At 39.4% G+C, this 14,693-nt stretch overlaps 1 protein-coding gene across 3 annotated transcripts in view; it reads right to left on the bottom strand.

The window, feature by feature from the left end:
* pde4ca (phosphodiesterase 4C, cAMP-specific a) overlaps positions 1-14,693 on the bottom strand; it is a 46,057-nt gene that overhangs the window by 18,799 nt on the left and 12,565 nt on the right. Inside the window, exon 1 of one of the 3 annotated variants that reach the window (XM_079349455.1) lies at positions 6,085-7,287. The exons of the other annotated variants lie outside the window; for them this stretch is intronic. Coding sequence (XP_079205581.1) covers positions 6,085-6,212 — 128 coding nt within the window. The 5' untranslated portion in view covers positions 6,213-7,287. Of the gene's footprint in view, positions 1-6,084; positions 7,288-14,693 lie in introns of those variants that run through there. 3 annotated transcript variants of the gene reach the window in all.

Genomic DNA, 14,693 nt, shown 5'->3' with positions numbered 1-14,693 from the left:
TTGGTAAAGTATGATGATAATATGTTAGGTCACAATCTGTGCAAAGCCTCCTCTCTGATAAATGTTACAGAGAATTGTGTTCAAAAACTACCAGAAACAAAAGCAGTTTGTTCCAACCACTGTCACTCGAATCAATGCTGAACAGTCACACAATTACCCACAGGGCCTGTAAATAAGATTACTGACTACAGTCTTATTCTATATACATATGCATGCAATGCACAATCTTTGGATATTGTGTACCATGGAGAATTGATCTCAAGGCATTAACTCACCATACTTGTTATGCTCGAGTTGGCAGGCCTGCATTGTCTACGAGGAGGAGGCCAAATCACTGGCATGTCCTCTCTTATAGAGCAATCCTTAACTTGCTTTTCCCATACTTGTGTCCTTTTATTAATTTAAAAAATGTTTGAAGCCACAATCTCAGCAGGAAGATTTGGCACTTTGGGAGCTGGTCTTTTTAGTTTAGTTTAAATAATTTTAAAAGTACATCAAAAGGGTTGGGGGATGATGCATCACCTTGTAAAGGCTTTAACTAATGACTTTCTGCTCTGTGACCATTGATTTTATATTTTAGTGTTTTGTCATTTTTATTTTATGTATGTTTGTAGCTTTGTTTAAATGTGCTGTTGCCTATCTCAGCCAGGTAAAAAACAGATTCTTCTCAATTTGTTTGTTTCCTTTGTGAAGTAAACTTTAAACACACAAATATACAGTATATATATATATATTTTTTTTTTTATTTGCCAGCATATGGTACTGGAGGTGTCTTCGTTTTCTCCATGTGTCAGAAAGCAAGATAATACCTTTTTTTTTTAACTTTAAATAGTTTAAATACTTTTTTTTCTACCCTCAAAAGTGCTTGGAAGTTGCAAACGTTTTCATCGGTTGCAAAAATTAAAACAAATCCAGTGCACACAGGTTTTTAAAAAGTTCTTGCACTCTTTGTGCCTGGTCTTTAAATGCAGATTTAAGACTTGCTGTTGAACTACTAAAGTTGTCCTCATTGAAAGACTACAGACTGATGTTTAGATAGAAAGTTAAGGACATCCTACATATTGTACATGCTGTGCCCTTCTGGACCATTGTTTAACATAAAGTGAACCATAGGTCGGATATACACAATAGAATACCTTAAATAGACATGTCAACTTACAGAAAACGTTCAAGACTACAAAGTTCTATAAGTGTAATGCCATTATATTATACTGGCAGTAGTTATTTTAATAAATCTGAGTGAGATGGAGACCAGAAGAGAGTCTCTCTCTCTCTCACACACACACACACACACACACACACACACACACACACACACACACACACACACACACACACACACACACACACAGAGAGTTTATGTTATCCTTCAGGATCGTATGGCAAAGAAAGCAGAGAAGTGTAATGAGAAGAATTGGAGGGAAATGAGTAAAAGTAGTGGTCTGAAGTTAAGAATACACACGAAGAGAGGAAAAGAGAGGAGAGAGAAAAGGTTCATAAAAGTTCAGAAGCTGGTCTATTAAAGTGCTGTAACATGATCAGCAAAAGGTATTAACAGTAAAGGTTCCTGCGGTGAGACGATACCTCAGAAAAACATTATACATCATGTGGGAAAAGATGAGGGAATAAATGAGGGATGACGACATCACTTAAATATGCCGAGGCTTTGTATGCAGATTGATCAAGACAGTTTAAATTCACATGAGCGGTGTGAATTTAGACGGTAATAAGATGCTTCTGGGGGTGTCGGTAAAGCGGATAGTTAGTGCGTGCCCCTCATGTACAGTAGCTGTGTGTCCTTTGAATCTGACTGGTGGCTCCTTTTCTGCAAGTCAATCTCCACTCTCACGCTCTCCTTATATCCACTGTCCAGTCTCTAAATAAATCCATTGCAAAAACCTCCAAATAAACCTGAAGTGATTAGATGCATCTAATTTGTAAAGTTTTTTAGGATGGACTTCGACATAAATGAACAGAACACTGAAAAAAGAAGCAAACAACAAACGACAACTGATATCTAACACAATAAGAAAAAAGTTCCTTGTGCAGCTTCTAGTTGGGATGATACACTCCAGTAAATCAATTGTCTGAGTCTATGGGCATTTTTGACATTTATATCCTTTTCACACATGGAACAAAACCCCCCAGGGTTGAGAGGTTCACTGCGCGTGAGAACCCAAGCAGCTGAATTTTTTCACTCAATTCACGCCGAACTAGCAGATGTGAAACGGCAACTCAGGAAGGTTTCTGGGGCAGTCGGTGCTGAACCTTTAGAACGTTCGTTAATATGTTTCTACCTAATCAAAGTTAGCAAATTAAACAAAGCACTGAAAAAGTTCATCAATGCAGAATTGAGAAATGTAGCGTCAAGTTAATGTTCATTCGCTCTAAATACCCTCAGATGTATCAGGCTTGACCTTCTCTTTTGAGATAAACAAGCAGGCAGATAATTGCTCAATTATTCTATTATTCTGTATCTGGAAATCTTGTTGCTGGATGGTTATTGGGTTTTAGCAGAGCGTTCAGTCCATTAAGCCTGTCACACTTTAAACAACCGACTCACTGCTGAGTGAGCAGACGTTACAAATAGAATCAGAAACTGTTGGTACGTGCTTCTGTTCATGTTCGTGCTCTAACACTTAGCTACCAGCCTGAATAATATCCCTCATTAGTCCTGGAAGTGTGTGTAAGTGTGTGTATGAAGAAACCCAAGAACAGAGGTTCTGCTCCTCTTGAATGTGAGGCAAATAAATGAGGCTCCAACGCCGTGCCTGTCGGCCAGACCACCATAAGAAGTCACTGACGATTTATAAAATACTTTGGAAACACTTCCAGACACATTTATTATGACAAAATGCCTTTTGGCTGTGACGCTGTTTTAGCATCAGCAAGAGTTATGCTCTTTGGATGGCACAGGATGACTTTATAACTTCAGCAGAGGAGGAGATTCATGCTGACTGAAAGCTTGGATTAATTCATAACAGCGCCACATTAATGTGGCAAAAAGTAACTGACCTCTAGCATATGAGGTGCGAAACTGTTGTAAAGACAAGCGATTATGCACACAAACATCTGTTACAAGTAAAATACAAAGCCACTCCACAAGATTTGTAATCTAGAACATGAAGAGAGGCCAAAATGAACACTTTAAGACTTTGATAAATCAAGAAGGAAAAGATTGATCGCTGCCCTCCAGGCTGCACTGACAGGAGAGAGAGTTTTAGGTTTCGTTTAAATAAACCCCTAAAGCTCAGACTTAGTTACCTCATTTACATGCATCCTGCCAAAACTGTCATCTCTGTAAAACCTTTAATTCATACTAAATTACTCTGTGCATTCGTCAAGCTAGCTCACTCCCAAACACCCAACAAACTCTTGCATTTGTTTTTGCTGTCAGAGGTTCGTCTAGAAATAATCATTCAGGACTTTCCAGGCCTTTTTTATCATTACTGAAAAAATGGTTTGTGTCGCTGCTGGCTTTGTAATCTGCCCCCTTCAGAAAGTGTTGAGAGAAATTAGATCAACAGCCTGTGGATACAGAGCAGGCTATAAATGGTTAGAGAGCAGAGGAGAAAGTATAGCTCAGACTGAGGGAGATAATTAACTGGCTTTTACAATATGACATCAGATGACAACTTCTTGGGCTGCTGCTGTGGTGCAAATTAGTAATTAGTAATTTTAATGTTAAATGTGTTTTTTTTATTCTTCACATGGACTTTCACAAAAAAAGAGTCTTCAACCTTGCAGCTCTATGAGTATGAACTTAAATATTTACTCAAAACTAAACTAACGTTCAAACTGAGTGTTTTGCTCAATGAAAAGAGGAAAACTCATCGACCAAAGTTCAGGTTCAGGAGCCCCTGCACCAAAGTCAGGATTTTTCAGTCTTAGCTGTGTGAAAGATGAACTGACTCACTTTATTCAATTATGTGGTAATGATCAATCTTTATTTGTATAGTGCCAATTCATACCAAATGTTATCGCAAGACACGTTACAAACAGCAGCTAAAAGATCGTACTGATTGTTATGTCGAGAGTCGTACTGCTGCTTGGACTGTCTTTGTCTTCATCTCAGCTGTCAAACACTACAACTCAAATGTGCCTTACAGACAGCTTTCATAGCCTGAAGCCAATTTCAGGTTCATAAAAGTGAAATGAAAGGCTAAACGAATGCAGCCCACCACATCAAAGACACTACTGTTCTGGGCTTGTTGAGGGAATCCTCCTAGGTGCCTTCTTTTCGGAAAAGCAGGTGTTACATTTACAGTTCAAATCTGAAAAGAAAAACCAACAACAGCTTCGCCACTGGGCAAAATAACCAATCACTGCTTATCCTAAAATATGGTAGTATCAACAACAGATGTATTAACACCTCCATATCTATAGGACCTGTTGTACACATATAATACTTAAAAAACAAAACATGTAATCCCCCGCCAAATATTTAACTGAGGAGATGGAGCTGCTGTTATCTGGCTGTCTGCACTTAACTCAGATAATTGGGATTTAAGTCACGCACCAAAGACCCGCGAGCTCTGGGTTTGTCGTCTGATGACAGATTTAAGTCCTTTTTGTCAGCTTCTCTGATGCTTGAAGAGTTTATTTCATATACAGCATTTGCCTGCTCAGCATATCTGGGGGCCTTTAAAATGTGTATTACAAGCATGGTGTTCAACTTGATGCAGATGTGTGGATGTAACAAACCCGGAGGAAAGAGAAAAGAATGACAGAAACAGTCAAGAAAGAGAGGATGCTTTCAAGGGCTTTAAGGTTTACAATTTGAACACCTTTTGACATGGCTCTTGTCTTATCTTATATATATCTTATACATCTAATACTCAAACATATTGTACTTTACAAGCTCTGACATACAAAATGTGTGATATTATTAGAGTCCCAAAATGGGAACTGACAAGGTGTTTCTCTCCGTGCATTCTCCTCATGCGTACAAATGTTTTTTTTTATTACATCTAGTGAATAAAATTCTGCCTGAGAAAAAGGACAGAGGACCACAACGTAAACAAGACTTTATCTCTGAGCCCTCCTTTAGAGCCTCCCCGCTGGCACTGGGAATTACGTCTAATGCTTCAAAACTTATGGGGAGCTTTTCCTGTGAGAATATTTCTAAAATGGACGGAGGATTCACAAGAGAGGCTTTTTTTCCCCACATGCCATGGCTGACTTCAAAGTTGTCAGCGCAGACAGTTGAGAAGTGGCAGTTTGGACACGCAACAAACACCATCATGTGAAATCTATGTAGCCGGAATCTATGTTGTTTTTCTACAGAACAACAGAAAATCAAGTTGTCCTCAAAAGCCAAAATCTTTTTTGACACACATTTCAACTTAGAATCACTCTATTGTACGGCTCGCTACAGCATTTGGAAACCTTGGTTGAGCTTCATATTTTAGTTAAACCACAATAAGTCATACAACAGAGGACTGCTTTAACCCAGACATAACACAAAATTCACTCTCTACAAGATATTACTTTCATACAATTCCTTTCAGGCCAATGCTGTTTAAAGTGTGAAAGTATCATCCAAAGTCAAACATATTTGAAGCCTGCTGTGTAACATATAAAAAGAATCACTGGCTGCCACAGTGACCAGTCCAACAAAAGAGGAGATTACACCAGTGCTCAAGAGGAAATATGATAAAAAGATATTTTAGGAAATGCTGATATGAAGCCAAAACAACTGATAAGAACAAAGAATGTTTTTGTAAATATCGCAGCTGTTTAAATACTGCAGGCTTTAGATTCCAGATACTGCAACAAAAGAGTTTCATAAAAGAAGTAAATCACAGTTCATTAAGTAGACCAGCATCCTGTAGATACAACTGAAAGAAGAAATGATTATGAATGCTGCATGTGGTAAGCTGAATTCCAGGTACATTAAGTGCACGCTACTTCTACTTTAGTCAATGTACAAACAGAAATACACTGCTGAATTCATGCATTCCACGTTATGGTCAGTAAGCTGTTACACATGCTGTGGACGTGTCTGTGTAAACATTGAAAGGCGACATGAGGAGAGAAAGACAAAAGGACTGAGTGAGAGTAAAGGACATGGCTTTTAATTACCGCCTGCGTTTCTGTATGATGTCAATAGGCCTGTTGACAGCACACGGCGATCCCCATATGTTCCCACTCCGCACAGTGATACTCCGCTCCATGGAGTAACAGAACCCACAGTTGTTCGGCACACTCATCCTTCTTTAGTCTACTCTCGTAACTCGTCCTCACCCTCCTCTTCTTGACCGCACCGCTGCTCTTGCTCTCTTGGTTCTCTTCAACTTGTGGCTGCTGTCATCCCTGTAAAACCTGGCCCGCTTCCTCGTCAGTGTTGCTCTGTCGGGCTGTCCGGCTCTCCACTGCTTCCCAGGAGTTCTCATTACCTCTGGCAGGGATGGATACCCGTTCTAAGACCAGAAGCTCCTGTGCAAGATGACTCGTGCGATGCAGTCCATGCTTGCACCTTGTGCTGGTGAAAATCTTTTCCTTGTTTCAAAAACATAAATGTACATTTTTTTTCTACCTGAGCACCCAAATTCCTCCAGTGAGAGCCGGAACCTCTTTGCTTCTGGGCAGTCTGCCTTCAGGCTGTAGATAGCGCTTTTCACCACTCAGCAGAGCTCCATTTATCGGTCCCCCACGTACATCTTGTCTGTGTTCTGGGTCTAAATGTGGCTCAACACTGCTGCCCTCTTCCTCCTCTCCCTTTCTGTCTGTCTGTCTATCTGCTCTCTCTCTCTTTCGCGCTCCTTCTCTCTTCTCTCCGCTTCCTCCTCTTCCCTCTGGCGTGCTGCTACACCTTTAATCACAGATCAAACAGAGACCTTTCCTTTCCCTGGACAAACTTGCTCTTCTGCTCCAGTCGGTCTTAGTTGCCCTGTGCTGTGTATGTGCGTTTTTCTGTAGAGGGCGCCCCACAGAATCTGTATGATGTGTGTGTGTGTCTGCTGCAGACCGTGTGCGTCAGCAAGCAAGAGTGTGTGTATGTGTAGGCATGTGACTGAGCAAGTGTCTGTGAGTGCGTTTGTGTGTGTGTGTTTGTGTGAGTGCATGCGTGTGTGCGTGTGTGTGTGTGTGTGTGTGTGTGTGTGTGTGTGTGTGTGTGTGTGTGTGTGTGTGAATCACACACAAGGGGGAACAAGTTTTAAAGTGAGGTCAGAGCTGAGAAAGGGGGTGGGATCAGAGCCAGCATGGTTCCCTGAGCCCTTTTAACCCCTTCTTCTCTTGCTCTCTCTGTCTCATACAGTACACACACACACACACACACACACACACACACACACACACACACACACACACGCAGTGAGTTCTGATTCAATCACAAGACAGAACTCTTTGAACCCTTTGGCCACCATACTATTATTCGTTCCAGGTGGGAGTATATTAATGTGTGAGTAGCAGATGTGTCCTGTCAGTGTTCGGTAAAGAGCTTGATGGGAGGATGGTTATTGTAGGGTATTATACGTAGTAAGTAGCTCATGGGGTACAGCTTGCTTAGAGCAAAGAACATAAGGCAAACTTACTCATGTTCCCCCAGGCTTAAGAACAGTACAAGCAAAGTCACCTGTGGCCAGGAGTGGTGTATTTTTGAAGACCAAAAATGTGAAAAGTAAACATGAAACTTTAACTGCGTGGCCAAATTTTTGCTGTATAAGAAAACATTATGACACGAAAGATTAGACAATAGATCATTAAAATGAGAGCCGGGCCATGAATCAACAGGTGTAATACTGTACACTATGCCATATAGGCAGGAGTAAAATGAGGAGCAGAAAAGGTTTTCTGACCATACAGCAGAGTCTGACAAATTGTATGTTTGTAATTTGTAATTTGGTAACAATTTTGACCAATTTAAATGAGCTGAATCCCTCCCCTATGCAAAATTGTCAATAAACAAGACGATATGATAACTTTAAAGTCATCTTTTGGATGGGGACTATGGCTTTGAAGCCTCAGGTCATGTTTATCATAGCCATGTTGTTAAGACATAAGGTATACAGTTATGCTCAATGCTTATTTACAACAAGGTGAAACAAATGTTTTTTAGTGTTAAGCTAGCGACACAGTTATTGTGAGTTCACACCTGGTTAGCTTGTTTATTTGTGCAGAGTTACACAAATACAAAAAAATATACTTCAAGTCCTCTCATCTTAAACAACGGGAGCAATGACTTCTTGGACTGGCTGTTAGTAGGACCAACTTCACAGCAGGCAGGACTATTTGTCTGATATTTGCATGGAAATGTCTTTAAGTGAAGTTTAAAGACTAAACAAAGACTTACAAAACTGTCATTTTAAATCAGGTCTGCATGAAACATTTCATAGCAAACATTTTAATAAGCGCTTCGATCTAGCCTTAGCTTAATGAACCTGCTAGCTGCAGTTCAATCTGACATTTGGTCCTTTCAGCAAACTAACCGTTCCTGGCTTGAATCAGAGCTTTTATTATCTACCTCTGTGTGGAAAGAAGAACGCACCGTTTAAGAACTAGAACAAACAACTTGCCACCATTGGAAAGGTGCATTGTATTTTAGAAGAACAAAAAGTTGGCTGTCTTATCAGGGCTTGACGACCATTTGATTACTATCCAGTTAGCTGGATAACAATCATGAAAACATTGCCTTAAAACATTTCCATAAAAGGACGTCCACGTTAAGCTCCATTCTGCCGTTTGACATGGTGCAGTTAAATTGTAAAAATCCATCAACAGTATCACCTCATCATCACTGAGCTCACAGATGTAGAGACTAAGAGAGACATTAGAAGCTGAGAATGTAAAGGAAAAGTTAACTACGCATCTTTAACAAGAACAAGAAGCCTTTCACTGCTCCATTACCAATGCACTGTATGTGGAAAAGTCAGGCTTTTTTACTTAATAGATCATGTTGATTATGACATACAGCAGCTTGTTTACTCTCTAAGTATTCCTGTTTAAATCTTTAATATGACAAAGTTTAGGTGTCTTACATGCTCAAGTTAAAACGGCCATTTAAGCAAATCCTAGATCGAGATGCACACTCAAATCGGGCCAATCTTACAACACTGTTGTACGTTAAGGATTTTACTGATTCATGATTCAAGAGCAATTAATAAACCAGTAATAAATAAAACTGCAGAAAACTGATCCGCATCACATGGTGCGGTGTTCATACGCCTTCCTTTTTGAACACACGCTCTAAAATCATAAATGTGACCGTTTGGAGTTGTAAAATTGAAGCATTTAAAGAGACAAATTGTTCTCATGTGCTGGATGTGAATAATAACGTGCTGAAACAACAGTTCAAGAGTCTCTTGCTGGTTATCTGGAGTAAACATGCACACACACACACACACACACACTTACAGACACCTCACACACACATTGGTTGGCAGTAGACCAGAGGATTTCACAGTGTTCATGTATCTGCGTCAGCATGGTGGAAGAGAGGGGATGGTTGAGGAAAAGCAGACTTTCAATGTTTAGTTCTGTTCAATATCTCCACATCTCGTTCGTTAGACAAACGCGCTGAGAACTGAAGCCAAGACAATGTGGTGAGTTGATCTATAAAGTCATAAAAAGGTGAGCCATCATAAAATCCTCGCTGACCCCTCAATTTGTGAGTTTAATCGTCTATTATTTGCAAAGGGGCCTCATGACATCATGTGTTGGCTGCGTGGACGCATGGTGAGCATTCCTGAATAACGAGCTGTTTTGAAGTCAGCGAGGACGCTGTGTGTCCGAGTTGTTGCCTGTCAATGGACATACTGTCTGTTGGTGATTTGTTTATAGAGTTGACACTGAATAACTTCCTTTGCCATTTTGTCCTCTGACAAGCAATTATGTTTGATATAAGTACCAGAAAAAATACAATACAATTAATCTTGTTGCAGCTTAGTCCAAATGAATTTGAGGTTATTGAGTTTAAGTAGTTTTACTTTGTATGAAAAAGAGTCGACCGATAACTCGGCCTGATGATACTATCGGCCAATAATAACATTTCAATACTACTAGCTTTTGTTGCAGATATTACTAGATTTATTGACCAGTCAAAAAGCATTTTATAGTATTACACTAGCAGTTCTCTTACAGTGGGTACAGAAAGTATTCAGACCCCCTCATGAAGAAAAGATGGAAAGAAACATGCATGTACATGGATCATCACGTGACAATTTAGAGTGTGGTAATGCTGCACCGTAATCGATACACCGCGCTCTGCTGGTGTACAGTGGGTACGGAAAGTATTCAGACCCCTCTACATTTTTTACTCTTTGTTTCATTGCAGCCATTTGCTAAAATCAAAACAGTTTTATTTCTCATTAATGTACACTCAGCACGCCATCTTGACAGAAAAAAAATAGAAATGCGGAAATTTTTGCAAATTTGTTAAAAAAGAAAAACTGAAATATCACATGGTTGTAAGTATTCAGACCCTTTGCTCAGAATTGATTAGAAGCACCCTTTTAAGCCTGAGAGGCATTTCTAAATACTTATATGATATCAGTCTACTAGCCATTTTTGAATGTTTGTTCTACTGCCTCGTTTCTGACTTTGAGTTTGGATCATAATTTTTCTTTTTTAGTGTCCTCTAACTGGAGCTTATAAATTGAGAAGTTATTTAGAAAAGCCTCTCAACCGGGAAGCTGATGTGTCTTGATTTGTTGAGTCAGAGCTGATGTCATCGTGATGATTGGCTGCAGGCTTGTAGCCACTTCCTATTTAAGATGTCCTGCCTTTTAAGTGTTAAACATCTGTTTGCGGCGTAAAGGAGTTTACCTTTCTGTTTTGATGGACGCAGTGATCTCCCACACTCCTGTCTAATAAAATGGTTGTGCAATGCAAAATACTTTTTTCTATTTAGAAGCATAAGGTGGAGAACAGTTATCTCATGAACACACACAAGACGCAGTTATTAGGAGTGTGTGTCTGTGGCCACAGACAAAGTTATGATTAAGAAAACTAATGCACCTGACAGAAAGAATTCATAAACCTGTCAATCAACATCAAAAGGTTATGCTGCATTACGACACTATGTGGTAAAATTGTTGATGTTGTACACACACCCACACACACACACACACACACACACACACACACACACACACACACACATACACACACATTTCTTTATCAAGCATGTTACGTTTGCTTTCTTTGAACATATTTGAGGATCTCCTCTAGAATAGAAAATAACTCATGAGTTTGTGATGGTGGACTCCATGTTTGGTACAGCAGAGTTCAAAGAGTTCAGTGCACATGCATGCAGCCATATTCACATGAGCAAATCACATTCATGCAATATGTTCTCCATCTGTAACAGGATCTCCAGGAAGAAATACTCCTGAAAATGGCTGCTTCATTTAAAGACAAAACTGTTTCCTCACTGAAACAGTAACTTATTGTTTCCAAATATGATCATGACGTTTATTGAACCAATACCTACATTATAAATAAAAGACTTTTAGGAATGAGTATTACACTTACTTAAAAGCCACATTAAAGGTCAGTCCCATTAAACGTTATATCTACAGCAAGGTAGAAAAGCAAACAAACTAAAACACATCTTGTTATCTTAAACCCTGTGTATGTCACAAGGCAGCATTACCAGGTGTGAGCAGGTGGATGTTGTGAGCAACCTAAATTTAACCAAGTCTCAACATCGTGTTACAGCATGTACCATAGTCAAGGCTATCAGTGTGTCGCCTCATGATTCATTAGGCTGACATCTGCTAGCACGATGGCTGGTTTGGGGATCGTCTGATTTGGGGATTGGTTGGATAAAAGCCTTAAACAAACACATTCAAACGCACACACACCCAAACACGCAGTTAAAAAAGCACAGGACGTTTGCAAATGGAAGGTCTTTGACACATTCGCATGAATATGGGAAGGGACATGGATGGCACTTTAAAGCATACACTAAACGTACACCCATATTACAGGTGGCCTCTGCTTCAGCAGGGGAGGTTGTTTGTAGGAAAAACAACAGCAAAGAAATGCTCAGTCACGGCAGCCACGTCATCATTTTATCTCTCTGCAAACCGACTGTGCAATCTGCAGGCGATGTGTGCTGTTTATTTTACAGGGGGCCTGAATGAATAACCTACAGTGTATGTGAGCTTTGCTATACTGTACATGGAATATTAGCTCTAACCCCTCAAGACATTTCCTTCTGCATTTAGGGAATATGTCACAATAAAATGTTGATCGATGTCAATTTTTACCAAAGATTTATTTTTGGGCATTTTTCCTTCATTTAAATAGGACAGTGGATGGAGTAAGAAATCAGGGGAGAGAGTGGGCTAGGACACGTGGGAAACAACTTGAACCCTTTACGAAGACCACCTGCCTGGAGGACTATAGCCTCTGTAAAAACAAGCACCTATTCAATGTCTATTTCTCTATGGGAGAAGAAAACATCAGCTGTTCGGTCCCTTTTATAAAGAACAGGGCTACAACATCATTTTGCAAGATATTTCCAAACAAGAGGAAATGATTTGAAAAAATATGACAATTGTTTGAGGTGAGCTCAGTATGTGTTGGTCACACAAAATATTCATGTAAACTTAAACTGGCTATTTTGCTCTTTATTAAATCAGTATCATGTTCATTATTAAGACTAATTTGTAAATTATTTTAGTTGTGCTTGTATTTATTTTCTTGTATTAAGTGTTTTTGTGACAAACCCTTCAAGCAGCAACAGGTGTCAAGTCGAGTATTATCAACTGTGTATAGTCCTGAATCACCAGTTTTTGTCATCGTTATGAATATACAAATGTACAACAAGCAGAATCTTTTGTCCAAAGTGATGAACCCCAGAGATTAGGTACAACACAGGCAAGGACCTAAAGAGGAAGTGATGTCAGTAAGTGCCAACGGACAACACCTCTTTAAGACATGGGTGATGACAGACAGTGAATGGAGGCAGATTCTACCTGTGATGAATATCATGCAGAGCAGAATAAACAAATGTGCAAAGAAATGTGTTAAAGAAAGAATATATGATGTAATAGTTTTATACATGTATAATTAAGTAAATAGAAAGCACTAATATACAAAATGTTTATTAGTTTAAAATTTGTTTAAAAAGTCCATCCTTAGCTACTGTACTGCTGTAAGAAAAACCGCAGCAATGGTTAATTCTGCAATATTAAGTTTTTCAATATAAATGTACAATTGACTTCTTCAAACACTAATGAATAAAAACAAGAAACCATCTACAACACTAGGTCTAAGGTCTAATTAATGACACATCACTCCTGTCTCTTTAAATGCTTCAATTTTACAACTCCGCTTTAAAAACAGAATTGAAGTCCAACAAACCAGCTCTAATCCATGTTTCACTGAATCAAACAACCGCTGTCTGCACGAGGTCGCTGCCCTCTAACAGTCTTTAGTTATAACTTAGTTTGTTTCTCCCTCTAGTGGTAACAATGAACAATCATCATGACACATCTATGTTACAGAGCTTTTAACCATCAGCACCAATGTCTGATACAAAGGTTCCTTTTTTACTACTACCCAAAAATACAGGGTAAACAAATATGCAGGTTTGACTAGTGAACATTTATTTTAAAAAAACTCATTTAGATTTTAAGTCTAACGGAACCTCAAAACATTTTTTTACACTAATGACTAAAGTAGTAGCACTAGTGACTACTTTACAATAATGGAGAAAAAAGTAAAAGTCTTTTCACTGTTTTTGCCTTCTCTCTGAACTTTGAGAAAACAAAAAAAAATTATCACAGCTACTGTAGAGTTGCTGGTTGTGAATTTCAGCAATGTAAGTGCTGCTGTCTCAGAAATCAATGAGGCTCTAGAGGCGATTGGGGAAATCAGTCATGCCGAAAATATGGAGTACAGCAGTGACGCACACAGCAGTCAGTCTGCCACAGCCACACAGGCCCTATTGACTAATCTGTGTGTGTGTGTTTGAGGGAGGGGGCTGGCAGCTATATTGGGACCTCTGACATTGACACTCTTGCCCTTTGGTAGTTTGGCCTTACTTGACACTTTTTTTTAATGTTTTCATCACAATTGTGTCGGTCACTTTTCTTTTCTTTTCTATTTTTGACAACTTTGAAAAAAAAACATTCATACACTTTTTACCCCCACGCCCACCTCTCTCTCTCAGTCCAACCCTCTCCTTCCTGTCACTATCTCTGTGCTAAAAGCAGTGCTATCTCATCCAACGTCCTTTATCACTTCTGTACTGCCCTCTCATCTGTGACAAACTAACTTTGTCTAATTTATCTGTTTTTCCCAGCCCATCAACTGCTGCGCTAGTTGCTCTTGTGTACATCTCAGACTCATCTCTTCCTATCCTTCTCTTCTTTTGATAAATACAAATTATGCTTCTGAATATGCAACGAACTGCACACTTGCAGTAATAAATCTGTTAGCAAGATTCTGACAAAAAGCTATCCAGCCTGACTTCATTTAGATGTGAAATACACATTAATGGATACGCCATAGAAAATATTCTTGAGAATGTTACCATGAGTGTGTGACTGTTTTCCTTTTTGCTTTGTGTATGTGTGTGTGTGTGTGTGTGTGTGTGTGTGTGTGTGTGTGTGTGTGTGTGTGTGTGTGTGTGTGTGTTTGTGTGTGTGTGTGTGTGTGTGTGTGTGTGTGTGTTTGTGTTTGTGTGGGAGTGTGTGTGTAATAGTCAGAGGGCAGGATGAATAGTGTCCTGGTACTGT

This window comes from Symphodus melops, assembly GCF_947650265.1.
Source record: "Symphodus melops genome assembly, chromosome: 7".
Lineage (NCBI taxonomy): Eukaryota > Metazoa > Chordata > Actinopteri > Labriformes > Labridae > Symphodus > Symphodus melops.
This window is presented reverse-complemented; position numbering and strand designations above follow the sequence as displayed.